At 31.5% G+C, this 14864-nt stretch overlaps 3 protein-coding genes across 4 annotated transcripts; 2 read left to right on the plus strand and 1 right to left on the minus strand.

The window, feature by feature from the left end:
• Positions 1-1892: 1892 nt before the first annotated feature.
• Positions 1893-8901, plus strand: LOC108694981. The gene is made up of 19 exons (XM_018204680.1): positions 1893-2000; positions 2670-2794; positions 3404-3529; positions 3615-3739; positions 3847-4157; positions 4221-4387; positions 4449-4940; positions 5430-5641; positions 5709-5969; positions 6044-6152; positions 6234-6606; positions 6672-6839; positions 6930-7143; positions 7218-7388; positions 7472-7658; positions 7746-7944; positions 8030-8168; positions 8240-8421; positions 8557-8901. Exons 1-19 carry the CDS (start codon positions 1900-1902, stop codon positions 8885-8887), a joined length of 3993 nt encoding a protein of 1330 aa, XP_018060169.1. The 5' UTR covers positions 1893-1899; the 3' UTR covers positions 8888-8901.
• Positions 8902-10828, minus strand: LOC108694983 (ERI1 exoribonuclease 3). Of its 2 annotated transcripts, none has more exons than XM_018204682.1 (2): positions 10622-10828; positions 8902-9750 (listed from the first exon to the last, which is right to left on the minus strand). In XM_018204682.1, exon 2 carries the CDS (start codon positions 9718-9720, stop codon positions 9001-9003), a length of 720 nt encoding a protein of 239 aa, XP_018060171.1. In that variant the 5' UTR covers positions 9721-9750; positions 10622-10828; the 3' UTR covers positions 8902-9000. The 2 variants fall into 2 exon arrangements, with proteins under 2 accessions (XP_018060171.1, XP_018060172.1); XM_018204683.1 differs by lacking the exon at positions 10622-10828 and adding an exon at positions 10225-10423.
• On the plus strand, positions 10828-12601 carry LOC108694982 (replication factor C subunit 5). Its single transcript, XM_018204681.1, has 8 exons — positions 10828-10970; positions 11035-11099; positions 11186-11313; positions 11390-11552; positions 11634-11793; positions 11875-12086; positions 12288-12365; positions 12433-12601. Exons 1-8 carry the CDS (start codon positions 10933-10935, stop codon positions 12573-12575), a joined length of 987 nt encoding a protein of 328 aa, XP_018060170.1. The 5' UTR covers positions 10828-10932; the 3' UTR covers positions 12576-12601.
• Positions 12602-14864: the final 2263 nt, after the last annotated feature.

The raw sequence follows: 14864 nt of genomic DNA on the forward strand, positions 1-14864 counted from the left end.
AATTTGTTTATATTAATTACAATATTTTGTTAGAAATATTTCGAATGATGAATAAAACTTTATGTTATATCTTTTTAATAATAAGATTAAGTATTATATTAATTATTAGTATTTTAATAATTCAGGAGAACATAAACCAAAAATAAAGTTGATTCCTTGTTATCGTCCTACATTATATTTAGAATGTTATTTTCTTTAAATTTGAAAAGTTATATATTACAAATTACAAAGTCATGCAACATAACGAAGAAGCGAATGCTGTTTGCGCAAAATTAAAATTCCAATTAAATTTATAAAAATGTAATAAATTGTACAACAATCTTGTCCGAGTGCATTTTTATACTTAATTTTTATAATACATTACATTGATTCTTTGCATCATTGATTCATCGTTTTACATGTTTTATGTCTCAAAGGTTCACAAAACAAGTATAAAATTTCAGCGTGAATCGCAATATGGAAATGTCAATTAAAAAATTTGCATGCCAAAAAATGGAATCGTTTGATGACAAGAAAGTTATTCTGTATTTTCTATAAGATTAATAATAGATAGTTAATTGCATTAGATATGCAATTAAAAAAATGTGTTCTTATCATTATCTGTAATTTAACCATAATATTATTAATGACAGATATAAGATTATGTGGATATGAAGTAATACATATTACAAAGATGTGAATGCATAAAATGCGAGAAAGCAAGCATGTTTCAAATAATTGTCCCGATTGGCTATATAACAAAGTTATGCCAGTATACGTAGTAGCTCTAAATGGCCTATTACATTTATTACATATAATTATTTTATTATAGATAGTATGTACGAATAATAGCCGTACTTTTACACTTGGTTGTATCGACTATTTATTTTGGAAGCATAAATGTGATTTTATTAGAATTATAAGAGATGTCTGCGGATGTGTTATCAAATTATATTATCAGATTAGAATTGGATAAAAGTAACATAAGATACGATGTAAAATCATTTCCTTTATTAAAGATTTTTTAAAATCATATGGCTTTTTATTAATGATTTTTATGTTAATGGATAAGAATTTATGTTTTATAACTCTATAATTAAATATATATACTAAAAATGTAACAAAAGTAACTTTAACATTATTTTACATTAAAATTATAATATTTATGTTTATTTTTAATATTTATATTTATTTTTATATTCTTCTACACACACACACACACACACACACACACACACACACACACACAATGTAAAATACTGAAAATACATTTAATAAAAACTGCAATGGATGATCATAATATATTACTCTATAGTTTAACAGAATAATTAAAAATCAAGAAAATAATATATGTGATCTACAAAATATACATACTATCTATGTAATCTCATAAAAAAAAAAAAAAAAAAAAAAACTTAAATTTTTCAAAGAAAAATTTTCAGAAAATCATTACATACAGCTTTCTCAGGCCAAATGTAATCACGAACTATCCGAAGATCCAAGTCTCATTTGTGAAACATTTGAAATTGCGAAGATAATTCAAAGCAATTCAAAGGAAATTTACAAAAACAACGTAAAGACCGGCCGAGAGACCTTATCGACGAATTTCAAATTTCTCAACGTTCGCCAGCAGATGGCGATTACACATGGCGTCAGTAGAATGATAAACAACGTCGCGGCCTTCAAATCCGTGTCCAATCGTCGGTGACCTCCAAGACTTTTCAAATTTGAACGTAAAATCGATTGACTGTTATTGTTTAAAATCTGAGTGGAAATGTGGGTTATGTGTGATCACGTCTGAGCAAATTCGCAAAGTTTACGCGATTGTGAAACGATGAAGGACTGCTGATACAAGTGATAGATCCGTTCTTCGAATTGTTCGTTGGACCATCGTTACGATCGAAACAAAGGATCTATACGATGTTTACTCCTATCAAACCTAAGAGTTCCGGCGTGTTAAATGACACGGTGTTGAGCACTCCACTGCCGCAGGCGACGTCCACTGTTCGCAGAAAAGCCATGTATGTTATCTCAGGCATTCTCTGAAAAAGTCCTTCATCTCCGCGAATCAAGGCGTTTCGTTAAAGGTCCCTTCCCTTTTGCGCATCAATCATTCGAACTAACTGTCGTTTTGCTATTCCTTTGATTCTTCATCAAATACTCATTATGTAGAGAATCACATGAATTATAATTGATTTTAGGTAACAGCTTTTGCTTTCCATTTTTACATAAGTGACATTGAAATTAAATTTATGTATTTTTTATACTCACATAATGACATCACTTAAGGTATGGTCAACGCAATGCTACAAACATTTTGAAGGATTTTTTAATTGGTCAGTTTACAAAATTCTTTCTTCTAATTGATCCAAGCGTTGTAGCAAGACTTTGACCACAGCCTTAATTCGATTACTTTAAAGTTATCACATAACAACATAGGTTTATCATTTCATTTTTAATGTGACTTAATAAGACTCAGTAAAGCATACGTTTCATACGCATACGTCTCACGAGGTTGTATAGATTGTAGATAAAACTTCATCAGTTGAATCTTCTCACTTGTCAGAATGAAAAAGAATGTGCATTCAACTGAGTTATGATTTCACAAATGAAAATTATTTGAATTTTGGAGTAAATGGAGAAAGCAATTATTATTTATGGAAATGGGTCTTAAAAATGTTTTGTTCTAGATTGGAGAGCAAATTCAATGATAATTTGCAATCAAATGAGGAAAAGAGCAAGCAGGATCTATTATATGACAATGAACCAACACAAAAAGGGGATACCTCATTAGGTCTTCTTGATAATATGTCAGGTAACGAAATATTTTGAGAAATTTATGAACATTGAGTCATTAGAAGAATATGTAAGAGTCAAATGCAAGTGCAGGCATAAAATGAATAAAGAATATAATCTTAGAACACATATATGGTAACATTTCTAGTATTCTTGAAATAGATTTCCAAAATTTTCCAATTACATGTTTTGTCTGCATTTTCAAGTCCTCTTCAGATACAGGATAATAAGCGAGAATCCAAACATCTTAGAAATTCTTTTTACACAGTCATCCAACTGCTTGTAAGAAGTTTTTTAATTGTTCTAAAAATAATTCGACATGAAGGTTGTTAAAATATTCTTGAATTTTCATTTATTGTAATCTGAAGAGGACTTGAAAATACAGCTGAAACATCTGATTTTGTGAGTGTAGAAATCTTGCGAATAGCGGAAATCTCAATGTATATAATGATATTCTACAATAAGATTAAATTCTTTATTTGTTTTGCGGTCCTACACTTGCTTCTGACTTTTATATGCCCATTTTAATACGTAATAATTTATTATGATTTGATAAGAATTCTATTTATTTGTTCATGAGCAATTGTTGCATTAGCAGAACTGTACTAATATATGACATTAATGACAGATCTTACGAACATAAGCACAGCAGAAGACGAGCAGAAATTGAACTTTTCCAATATAGATGCAGAACTTGAAATAGCCAGAAAACTTTTACAGAAATGTAGTGATAAAAATTCTATTCTAACCACAGGTAAATAAAAATAAAAAAGGATATAAGAATATCTATACACATAAATTAATTCTAATTTTAATATTAATTCGAACAATTATTTTAGATACAAATAAAGAAAATAATGCTAATATGCAAAATATAACGAGCAATATGCCAGTTTCAAATTTTATTTTACCAATTGAAGCTTGTATGTCCGAGTTGGACAAGGAGTGCAACATGAGTCACTCGGTGAGTAAAGCTAGTATACAATTAGTGTAGATTTCTATGTGTGATGTAAATACGACCTATAAATATTTTTAAAGTCAGAATATTTTAGAAAAAGTAAATAATTTCAGGTTACTTTTGAACCCAATGAAATAACAGCACGTTCATCTGGGGTCAGTAGTAGTGCTAAAAGGCAATCTCTTATAAACCTATCTTTCCATGGCATTAGTTTCAATAAAAACGACATAATGGCACTTAATAACGAAATGATGTCAGAAGAATTTTTAACTAACTCAAAAGGGGCTGAACAATTATCAATGGATCAAACTTGCTTTGCTCCGCATAATCTCACATATTGTATGCCAGGCATGAAAACAGAAAAGCAAAAAATAGACTTTAGCACTCTTTCTGGTATCATTGGAGAGCTAGACTTATCAATCGAGTATGTCTATTTCTGTATATATAAAGATACGTTATATGAAATACATGTTAATATAAATTATAGATCTTGTGCTGGACGGAAAGTATCTGTCGGCAGATATTTTGAACGTAAATCTGATGATATAGAAATGCTTGGAAATGGAAAAGCAAAACCAAATCTTAAAGTTTTGGAAACTCCTATAAAAACGGGCAAATTACCAGTATTAGTTGAATCGACTGTCTCAACAGAAGGTAATTACACAATTGTTAATAAAATAAAATAAAATTTTCTCATGTACACTAAAACTTATAGCAACAACATCGTCAATGGAATTGACAGAGAAAGAGCATGCATTTATTCCCAATGTAACAAGGGACATAGATGAAAATAGTATTATAAGTTTAAGCACTATTGTTAATACTTTAGAAGACGTTAATAGCGAGACACCACGGCGATTAGTTGATCAGCTTTTAATGGCACAGAAGAAAAAAAACCATTCTCTAATGTATAATAACACAAGAAAAGAAAACTCCGATGAAAAGTCTATTTTAGCAATGTCTATTGGAAATTCGAATAAGTTTGATGATAATGTAGAGAATCGTTCAACTAAATTATCAATAGATAGTAAAACCAAAAATGAAACTATAAATGAAATTGTTAATATAAAGCAGGAACGTAGAAGTATATCATTTCCTTCAAATGAAAATGTGATGAAGGTTGAATCCTTCACGAATGTATCTAAAAAGAAAATGTTAGCGGATTCATGTAATGAAAACGTGGTATCTTCAATTAATCAAGACATAGGTACGTAAATTGAGATGAGATATTTACATTTGATTCTTTTATAGATTTTATTGCACGATATAACGTTTCAATCTGTATTCATGATATATCTGAGATTAGAGTATCATAATCAACTCTTTTTTATAATTTAAAAGATCAAATTAAAATTTTAATATAAATTTCTTGACATATGACTTTAACAACTAGGTGTATCGTCAACATCAGATCTTACATTTTCTTTACAAAATTCCACACTACCGTGCAATGATAAATTGACTGTATTGTCCTATGTACCATTTAAAATGAACAGAAAAAGTTTTGATGAAGAGAGCTACAAAAATTTGAATATTCAAAATAAAGAACAAAATATTCCTAATAATATGATAGGCTCATTGCTCTTAATGAACAATATGGACATGCAAACTGATTCAAGTAGTATAGTTCATTTAATTATTAACTTAAAATATGTAATAGATATGATAGATATAACAATATTTTTTTTTTTTCTAGAGAATATCGTTCTTGGTAAAAATACAGAAGAAGCGTGCAATTGTGTTGTTGGTTTGACGAATGAAGTAAATGTTGAACTCATAAATAATGGAGATAGATGGATCACGTATATCTTTAAGTTAATTGAAGTAGTAGGAGATACACAAAGTATTGAATTGAATATTCCTTCGAAGGAAATTTTAATAAATTCTAATAGTACTCAATCCACAAAGGTATAATTTAGTATCAGCTGAAAATGAATTTTACTTGTAACGATAATAACTCAATTATTTCTTTCAGATTGAAATAAAAGTACTAAAAATGTGTAAACCAATATTTGTAATACTAAATATATTTTTATCAGATATGGTAGCAAAATCGAAATGGTCTATGAAACACATAATCTTTGTTAATCCGGAGCAACTTGAGCTTGATATTGTATGTCCTTCTGACAAACAAAATTTAGATTTTCAATATATTGGAGAAGAAACAATCAAAATTCTGCCTATAACATTTTATAATAAAAATAACGTTGCTGTACCTGTGAAACTGTTAATAGAAGTGAGAGATACAAATCTATTAAAATGTAATTAGATCAATGTACTGAAAACTGATTATATATTTTCAACTCGTAGGAGGGCTCAAAAATGTTTAGCATTGATGGACCAACGCATTTTCTACTTGAACCACTTAAGAATTTTACCACTAATATAAAATGTGAAAAATCACGATCTACATCAGTAGGTAAGTTTTTTCTTACATTGGCTGTATACTTTGTATACAGGCATTGGTCTATTGGAGATGTAAGAAAGTTTTGTTAAATAGATTCTCCGCAGAGACAGTCACAACATTGGAAAGGCAAACTAATTGTATATGTACAATCCAAAGATGACATTATATTACTTAAAAAAGAGATACCTCTTTACGCACAAATAGGTTTTTGTAAAATCCAAATCGTCGACACAGAAGTACCGATAATTATTCCAAGACAGCAAGGAAAATCAATAAACATCATTAACTCGGGAAATATCGCAATTCACGTATTCGCTTCTATCGTATCATTTGAAGGACATTCAAACGCGATGCAAGATTTTTTTATAAAGCCAGATGATATATTTTTGCAAGTTGGAGAAAGGAGTTCATTCTTAATTGTATATAAATCACAATTTTCAGATGCAAATTCTGTAAATAATGAAAGGTAATAATTAATTATAAATTTATTTGTCTATCATACTATTTAATTACTTATTGTTAATTCTTCAGATATGCGAAAATTAAGTTAGTTGCCGGGAACAATGTTTACCATTATATTATAAGTACCGAACAAAAATTATTAGAATCAGAAAAAGAGAATTATTTACGTTGCCATACGCCTAATAATGTTGTATCTCTAAGTCCAGCAACATCACCACAAAGTGTAACTTCTAATAGGTAGGTTTTTATGAGTACACACACACACACACACACACACACACGCGCGCGCGCGCGTTTTTATTATTATTATCATCTTTTTATGTATAGATCTGGACCTTGCGATAGAAATTCACCAATTAGTACAGTATCTAGTTTAGCTGTAGCAGGACATGTAATTCCAATCAGAGCTACACACGCTGCTCTAGTATGGAATAGTGTAAAAACGGGAAAAAGTGAAACTAAAGAATTTACAATTCGTAACACGAGCAATAACAAAATTAAAATTCAAATAGAGATATGTGATGACAGTAAGAGTTTTAAGGTATTGCGTATACATATATATTTTGTTATGTCATTTGAAGAAAAAGTTACAATTTATATCAATATCTGTTATAGTTTCTTGGAGATAAACAGACTATCAACACAAGCCTAGTACTAGTAATGCAACGTCAAGAAATTAAGACACTTGCAGTTGTGTTCAGTCCTTATAGCGTAGGTTCAGTAGTTGGAAAAATTACTATCAAACATTATACAAGAGAGAGTAATGATTCTCAGCAGTTTAAAAGAGTGCGTATATTTAATGATACAAAACTTTTAACTTACTTTTCAATAAGAAAAAAAGAGGAAATATTTATAATTTAAATTGACAGATACCTTTGTATGGATACGGAGGTTGCAGTAAAGTAAAAATTTCGGGACCATTTAAAGATTCGAGTAAAAAATTGTGGTTGTCACTTGGCAATTTATATTCTGAAACTATGACTTTGAACGCTAGTATTAGACTGGATAACATTGGCGATTTACGTTCATTCGCTAAAGTCACAATCATACCTAAAGGTTTGGCTAAATTCTAACTAATTCTCTCCTATTTATATTTTATATTAATATGAGTTACGTAGGGATAAACGTATTTGTATATTTTAGTTATTTCTCCAATAATGGATTCTAGTTGGCATATAAATCCAAAAGAAATAATACTTAATTCTAAAGAATCTCAAGAAATAACAATACAATTTCATCCAAAGAAAGAGGACTTTGCGTCACTGCAACGTTCGGAAGTTTCGCATGTGGCAACGATAAATGTTATTTATGGCGATGAACCAACCCGTTGGCGAATACGCAGGTAAAACGTACGCTATGTATTCAGACAAATAGACGTTAGATTATTGACATTAATTTTCAAACTGGTAAACATTTTTTTTTATCAGATTGTATAATAAATTGAAACAGTCAGGTGAATCGATTGGAAATGAAAATGAAGCATTCAAGAATATTGTGCATCCTATATGTAAAATTTTTCCTGGAGAACAACTAATTCCTGGCATAACATTAATTCGCGATTCTATTGTAAGTATATACAATTATATTATTTAGCCTCATTACTGTGTATGTAATAATGACAGCGTGTATTTAAATAGCTAAACTTAAATGATCTATGTACTGGCGTTCATCAATATGAGATAATGCTCACAGTGGAAGCATGCGCAGATGATACTTTGCCTGTTCATTATGATACTGATGAATCGGAGATGTATCAGTCTCTTATAAGCGATACTACTCATTTAGATGAAGCGGGTGGAGCAAGTTTCTTCGCTTCTCAGTAAGAGATCTTTTTATTAGTATTTTTCTTCTAGTATGCATATTTCTTATTATGCTTATCAATTTTTTATCTATGTCAACTTAAAGATTTCTTAAAAAGATTTCTAAAATATCTTGTTAATGTTTTATTACACAGAACTATAGAATATGAAGTTCAACATCCTGAATTGCAAGGAGATCAATTCACTGTAACTCCGTCCACCATCACTCTGACTCCTCCAGTAAAAAATGAAGCAACCGTGACTATTCTTAGCTTTTTCAAAACAGCCGAGCCATTTCAGACCAGTCTATCAAATTCAGATTACTTCAGTGTTGTTCCTGCAGAAGGAATGTTACCTAGCAAAAAGAGCTTTCCTTTAAAGATACAGTGTTCACAGAAACTAGATCGTAATATGCAAGCTATACTTGCGATTTATACAGAAAACAATAAACAGGACGTGTTGATTAAAGTCGCAGTGAGGCGATAATAATTAATCGGTTATACGAGAAAAATAATAATATTTATTTATATAATTATTGTAACTTAAGAGTTTTATAAAAAAAAAAAAACGATATTTTATTAATAATTTTTAACAAACTATCACGTGTTTTTCTTCAATACATTCCTAGTTATTTCAGTTTTACTTAAACTTATCGCAGAAGTTGTTAATGATGAAGTAATTTTAAATTGCGTGTTGTATTTCTCTTTTAAAGTTAGTATTACCGATACCATATTTTTTACATCATCAATCCCTGAATGTAAATGTCCTTTTAATGGAACATTCAATCGCACAAGCATGTCCTTTAAGCTCTTAGGATAATATCCGGTAGATTCACAAAATATGTGCTTCAACTCTACCCATTGCTTGAACTGATCCGGTAACGTAATACCATCTAAATCGCACTGACTCGGCAGCATAGTTTTTAAATCCCAATTACCGCATGTGACGAACGAGCTTTTCTCAGGTTTGTCAAAATATCCTCCTTTAATCAACCACTCGCAGAAATTTGAAAACACATCCGCGAAGTAAGGTTGATCATCCACTGTCTCTTGCATGATCCCAGTTAATTCTGTACAGAACGGCGTGAGGGTAGGATGGACTCTGGGTTTCACATATGTATGAAACATGTCCTTCAGTTTCCAGTCGCAGGTAGACAGCACTGCGCATGGTAGCTCAATAATCTCCTGCGGCTTGAGCACGATATCCCTCTCGCATGTGGCTTCAAAGTCCATCACAAGAAGGTATTCAAACTTTTGTACTACCTCGCGGGAACGATTGATCATCGTTCTGGGATATCTTTGGAGAATTCGATGGGCCATACTTATCCCTTGTATGAATGGATCATGTTCCTGTGTAGTTCCCAAACAAAATAAATATTTTTAGATTAAGTCGCTTGGTAAGTCCTAATTTGTCCTTTATTTACTCAGTTTTTCAGTAACTTCGTTACTTGTTTATTCAATCAATTGTGAATGAATTTATCACGAGATTAAATTTTATGCAAAATATGCTGTATTTATTATTACATCAAAGTTGTTGGCGTACATCACTATCAAAAAAAACTGAGAAACTTGTTAAGCACTATCAAGTAATCTTAATCCTTAACTGTGGACATATGTTTTTATTGTACACTGTTATAGGACAAGAATTCCTATTTTTGACATAAAAAGGGAAATAGCTTAAGACTTAATTACTCTCTAAATTCTTTGGAGGAGATCTCACTCTAAAGAGTGAAAATTGAGTCAATTCGAAAAAAAGAGACTCAATTTTTTCAATCTTCAAGATCCAATTCCTCCAATATAAGATTAACTTCAATCTTAACTTACTGTTTTTTTCTTTTTTTAATTTTTAGAATTAGAAAAAGATAATGAACACCAAAATTAAAATTAATCTTACATTGATAGAATCAGGCCTAAGAGTGAGATTTCACTCTTCAAGATAAGATTCACTCTAAAAATTTTAGAGAGTAATATATATGCTTTTATTTGCACACCAGTAGAGAGAACTTTCATTTTTAGATATAAAAAAAAAAGAAAATGAAAATAATTGCTCTTCACAATATAGACGATCTTGCTGTTAAAGTTTAATTTAAAAACAGGTGTTGATCGAGTTTGTACAGAAGAATACTGGCACAAGAGTCCCAGAGACTCCCACAAATAATCCGCATCCACAGTTGAGAATCAGAACTTTCATAGTTTAAAAACATATATTTTCCAACGTTACCTAACAATCAATTTTTTTGTGAATTAATGCAATTCTGTTAAGAGAAGATCAAATTTGAACACGAATGCGATAAATAGACGCGTGTTGGAACGATTTCACGCGGAACACACAACAAAGTGTGACTACGTCGCCATATTCTGCGCGATCGGAGCAACCGGCGAAACGCGCGGCAAGAGTATAACCTTCAAATTATTCAAACAGTTCGAGCGTGATATAACCTTAGAAGCTGAAGTCGCATTACTCCACTAACCGGATATTATTTTCCAAGAAAAGTCAAACGAGATATTGAGAGCCGACGATTTTATGACACGATGACATCCAGCAATGAACAACAAGTAAATTTACCATGGTGAGTACGAAATTTGAGACATCGACAACAAGGAACACCGACTGAGAATTTTCTTGTATTTCAGGGTCGAAAAATATCGTCCTAAAAGCTTGGATGAACTTATTTCCCATGAGACGATAATAAAGACGAGTAAGTAAATAACACAAGTAAACAGGACGCGTAAATGTGTGTAAAGCATTTTTATTATAAGATGAGAAAGGAATTGCTTGTTACAGTAAACAAGTACATTGATGAGAATCAACTGCCGCATCTTCTTCTCTATGGACCACCTGGGACAGGAAAGACTAGTACTATACTGGCGTGTGCTCGTAAACTCTATACTTCAGCTCAGTTCAATTCAATGGTTGTGTATCTGTCACTGAATAATTCTATGTCTCTTTATTTCATTCATGTTCCTTACTTTATCTACAAATATTTAGGTATTAGAATTAAATGCTTCCGATGATAGAGGTATAGGCATTGTGCGAGGCCAAATCCTGAGTTTTGCTAGTACAGGCACTATGTATAAGTCTGCGTTTAAATTAATTATCTTGGATGAAGCTGATGCTATGACGATCGATGCTCAGAATGCACTTAGAAGAAGTAAGTGCATTATCTAAATATTTATAGATATTAATTACAGAACATTAATAAAAATAAATGTTAATCTGATATTAATTTTAGTTATTGAAAAATACACGGATAATGTGCGTTTCTGTATTATATGCAACTACCTCAGCAAGATTATTCCAGCTCTGCAGTCTCGTTGCACCAGGTTTAGATTCTTACCTCTTGCAGCGGAACAAATAATACCAAGACTGAATCACGTCATTGAAGCAGAGAAGTGAATGAAGATTTATTTTATATCTAATTACTTGATTCTTTTTTATCCTGAGATCTTTCGTTAATGAAAAACTTTTGTTAGTTTAAAAGTTACGGAAGACGGCAAGCAAGCATTGATAACGTTAAGTGGTGGTGATATGAGAAAAGTAATAAGCGTACTTCAAAGTACATGGTTTGCTTATGGTGCTGTGAACGAAGAGAATGTGTATAATTGTGTTGGACATCCGTTACCAAGAGATATAACTAGTATTGTAAACTGGTTGTTAAACGAGTCTTATGACACATGCTACAAAAGTATCCTTTTACAATAACAGATTTTGATCGGTATTTACACTTTAAAATTGTCTTAAATAATGTTAAAATGCTAATATTGTTGTGATTGGTTTATAATATTTTAGGATTACATTTAAGACAGTTTTAAATATAAGAACCAGTTATGAATGAATACTAGCTTTTATATCAAATTTTATATAATTCTTAATATATGTTATGTAGAGATTCAAGAACTGAAATTGAACAAGGGTCTTGCGCTGCAAGATATATTAACAGAAGTTCACTCATATGTAATTAAAAGTATGTATTGTGTTCAATGTATATATGTATCTGAAATGCTTATAGTTACTAATAAGTATTTTTTTAGTTGATTTTCCTGATCAGTTATTTACTGATTTATTATGCAAAATGGCAGAGATAGAAAAAAGATTGGCTTCTGGATGTCGCGACAACATTCAATTAAATTCTCTTATATCTGCATTCTACAGTGTTCGCGATATTGAAACGTAATATCTTCTATCACGTGGATTGAAAAATTTTGTAAATCTAAAAATACTGAATATACTTTCTTAAGATAAAAACTATTGTTTGGTATGTATATATTACATTGGCAACATCAATATATGAACAATGAGGATATTTAATCTAATAATTTAGATTACTATTTAAAAAAAATAAAGTGAATTTTTAAAGCAAAAAAATCTCTCGTGAAAGAATAACAGTTCTTATTTTTCTAGAAATATTTGATAAATACATCAGATCATATATGTCATAAAAACGTAATAAAATTATCAATACAATGGAGCTGATTACATATTTACGATCTATAACTTCATTCCTCATAAGACTGTTTTTTTCAGGAAATAATAGAACTATAAAAACAATGTATATCTTAGATATAAGTTACAATACGAGATTGCTATCGGTCGCTTGGTTTCTCCGCTTAATTGCATTCTGGCGTGCGCCTTATCGACAACATACACAAAAATTAAAAATATTCCGTCAAAGTAGCGAATCAGTCGAGTCACCATCGATTCCTTGGCGTCATAAATTACAGCCCTCGTTCCATTCGCCATCACCCTTCTTCCCACCGTTACCTTTCGAGATCGTGATGATCTCCTTACGTGCGCTGAAAAGTGCAAACTTCATTCAAGAGATGATAACTTTCACGAGCAGACAGCAAACATGGATCAGAGGGTCGGGGGAGAACTCGGCGGCGCCGGGCTACAAGTCTGCAATCAGTGTATTCCGTACTCTTACAAGCAGGAGCGGATCGACAGTAGCCCTGCAAATGCCGTCCAATCAGCACGCGATCGTTCGAGCATCACGTCGACGGGAACCATATCGAAACTTTGGGCATGCGAGCCTCGTATAAAGATTCTGTCGTAGAAAGGCTGACCTCACGTATAAATGTTACTCTTCATATTGCGTGGAAAACCACGCGACGCAACGTAACTGAAATATCCATAGAATAGTTAAATTTAACATCTGAAAGTTTTCGTGGAAACGTAGAAATCATTCACAGAAGAAATCCTACTGCGAATAATAGATTTATTGACAATTTTGTTAAATGAAATCTATTTCGTTAATCATTCGAAGATGGATTTATTGAATCTATTTAAATATTCTTTATGTTACATCTGCAAAAGACTGCACTAAAAATTAGATGAAATGAGTCAGTTTTAAACGATTTTCATATATAATATAGTTTAATGTGAACAAAAGATGTTATAGACACAAGCTTAATAATTTTTTAGCTATAGTACAAATTTGTACTCAAAGAGTACCTTTGATACATCATAACTAAAAAATTATCTATTATTGAGTCCTGTGTCTATAACATCTTCTATTCATCACATTTTAATAACGTTTTCGATCGAGTTTGAGCCGACCTAGGTTGGATTAATGACGTTACGTGCACTACTATTGGTTGACGTTACATGTTCTACCAATAGTAGAGCATGCAACGTCATTAATCCAACCAGATCGGTTTAAACTACGGTTGGAAATGCTATAAGCCACATTAGACGTAAAAATTAACTCATTCCAATTTTCTACATAATTAATCTTTTGAATTATTAAAACTTAGTATTCATTTTTTACACGACTTATTTTAGTTCCTTGAAACTAATTAGTTACCTTTTAGTCAACATAAATTAAATAGATCCAGCATCAATAACTTTGTTACAGATTTTAACATTATCTTCGAAAGGTGAATGGAGATCGTAACCGCATAATGTAACAGCGGCACTTCTATTGCCACTCTCGATCTCTGTACTAATTAATAGCTGCGTTCAGCAGAATTATATCAAAGAATCGTACAATAATTGCAAAGCTGCTTTTTCGTGCAACACAACCAGTGTCTGTAGTTTTAAATTTTCTGCTACTTCGGAAAGCGGTAGTTCTTTTTGATATAAAATATTCGACGCGAGAGTTCCTTTCCTGTAGATTGTATAAAAAATAGATGCGCGCTAATAGGGAACGAAAGGTGACAAACGTCGTGGAGGAGAATTAAGGAAACTTTGGCAAGTTAATTATGCAAGCGTTTTCGTGTGTGCTAGCAGAGGGATCGAAGGGTTTTTTTTGTGGATAAAATGAATCGCGGAAGACATCCGTTTTAATTTACGTGGCTGATATTCGTGTATCTGCGCGTCGTCAGTCGGCAGCGAACTCGTGCGACAAGCGTTACAGCTGTAGATACGAGAGAAGAACATAAAGCGGCTTATATCTCCTGTAACGTGGCGGGACCCATCATCCCCCATACTGCTGTAAACCTATATGCAATCCGTGCTAGTGGAA

Source organism: Atta colombica, unplaced genomic scaffold (assembly GCF_001594045.1).
Source record: "Atta colombica isolate Treedump-2 unplaced genomic scaffold, Acol1.0 scaffold126, whole genome shotgun sequence".
Taxonomy (NCBI): Eukaryota; Metazoa; Arthropoda; class Insecta; order Hymenoptera; family Formicidae; genus Atta; species Atta colombica.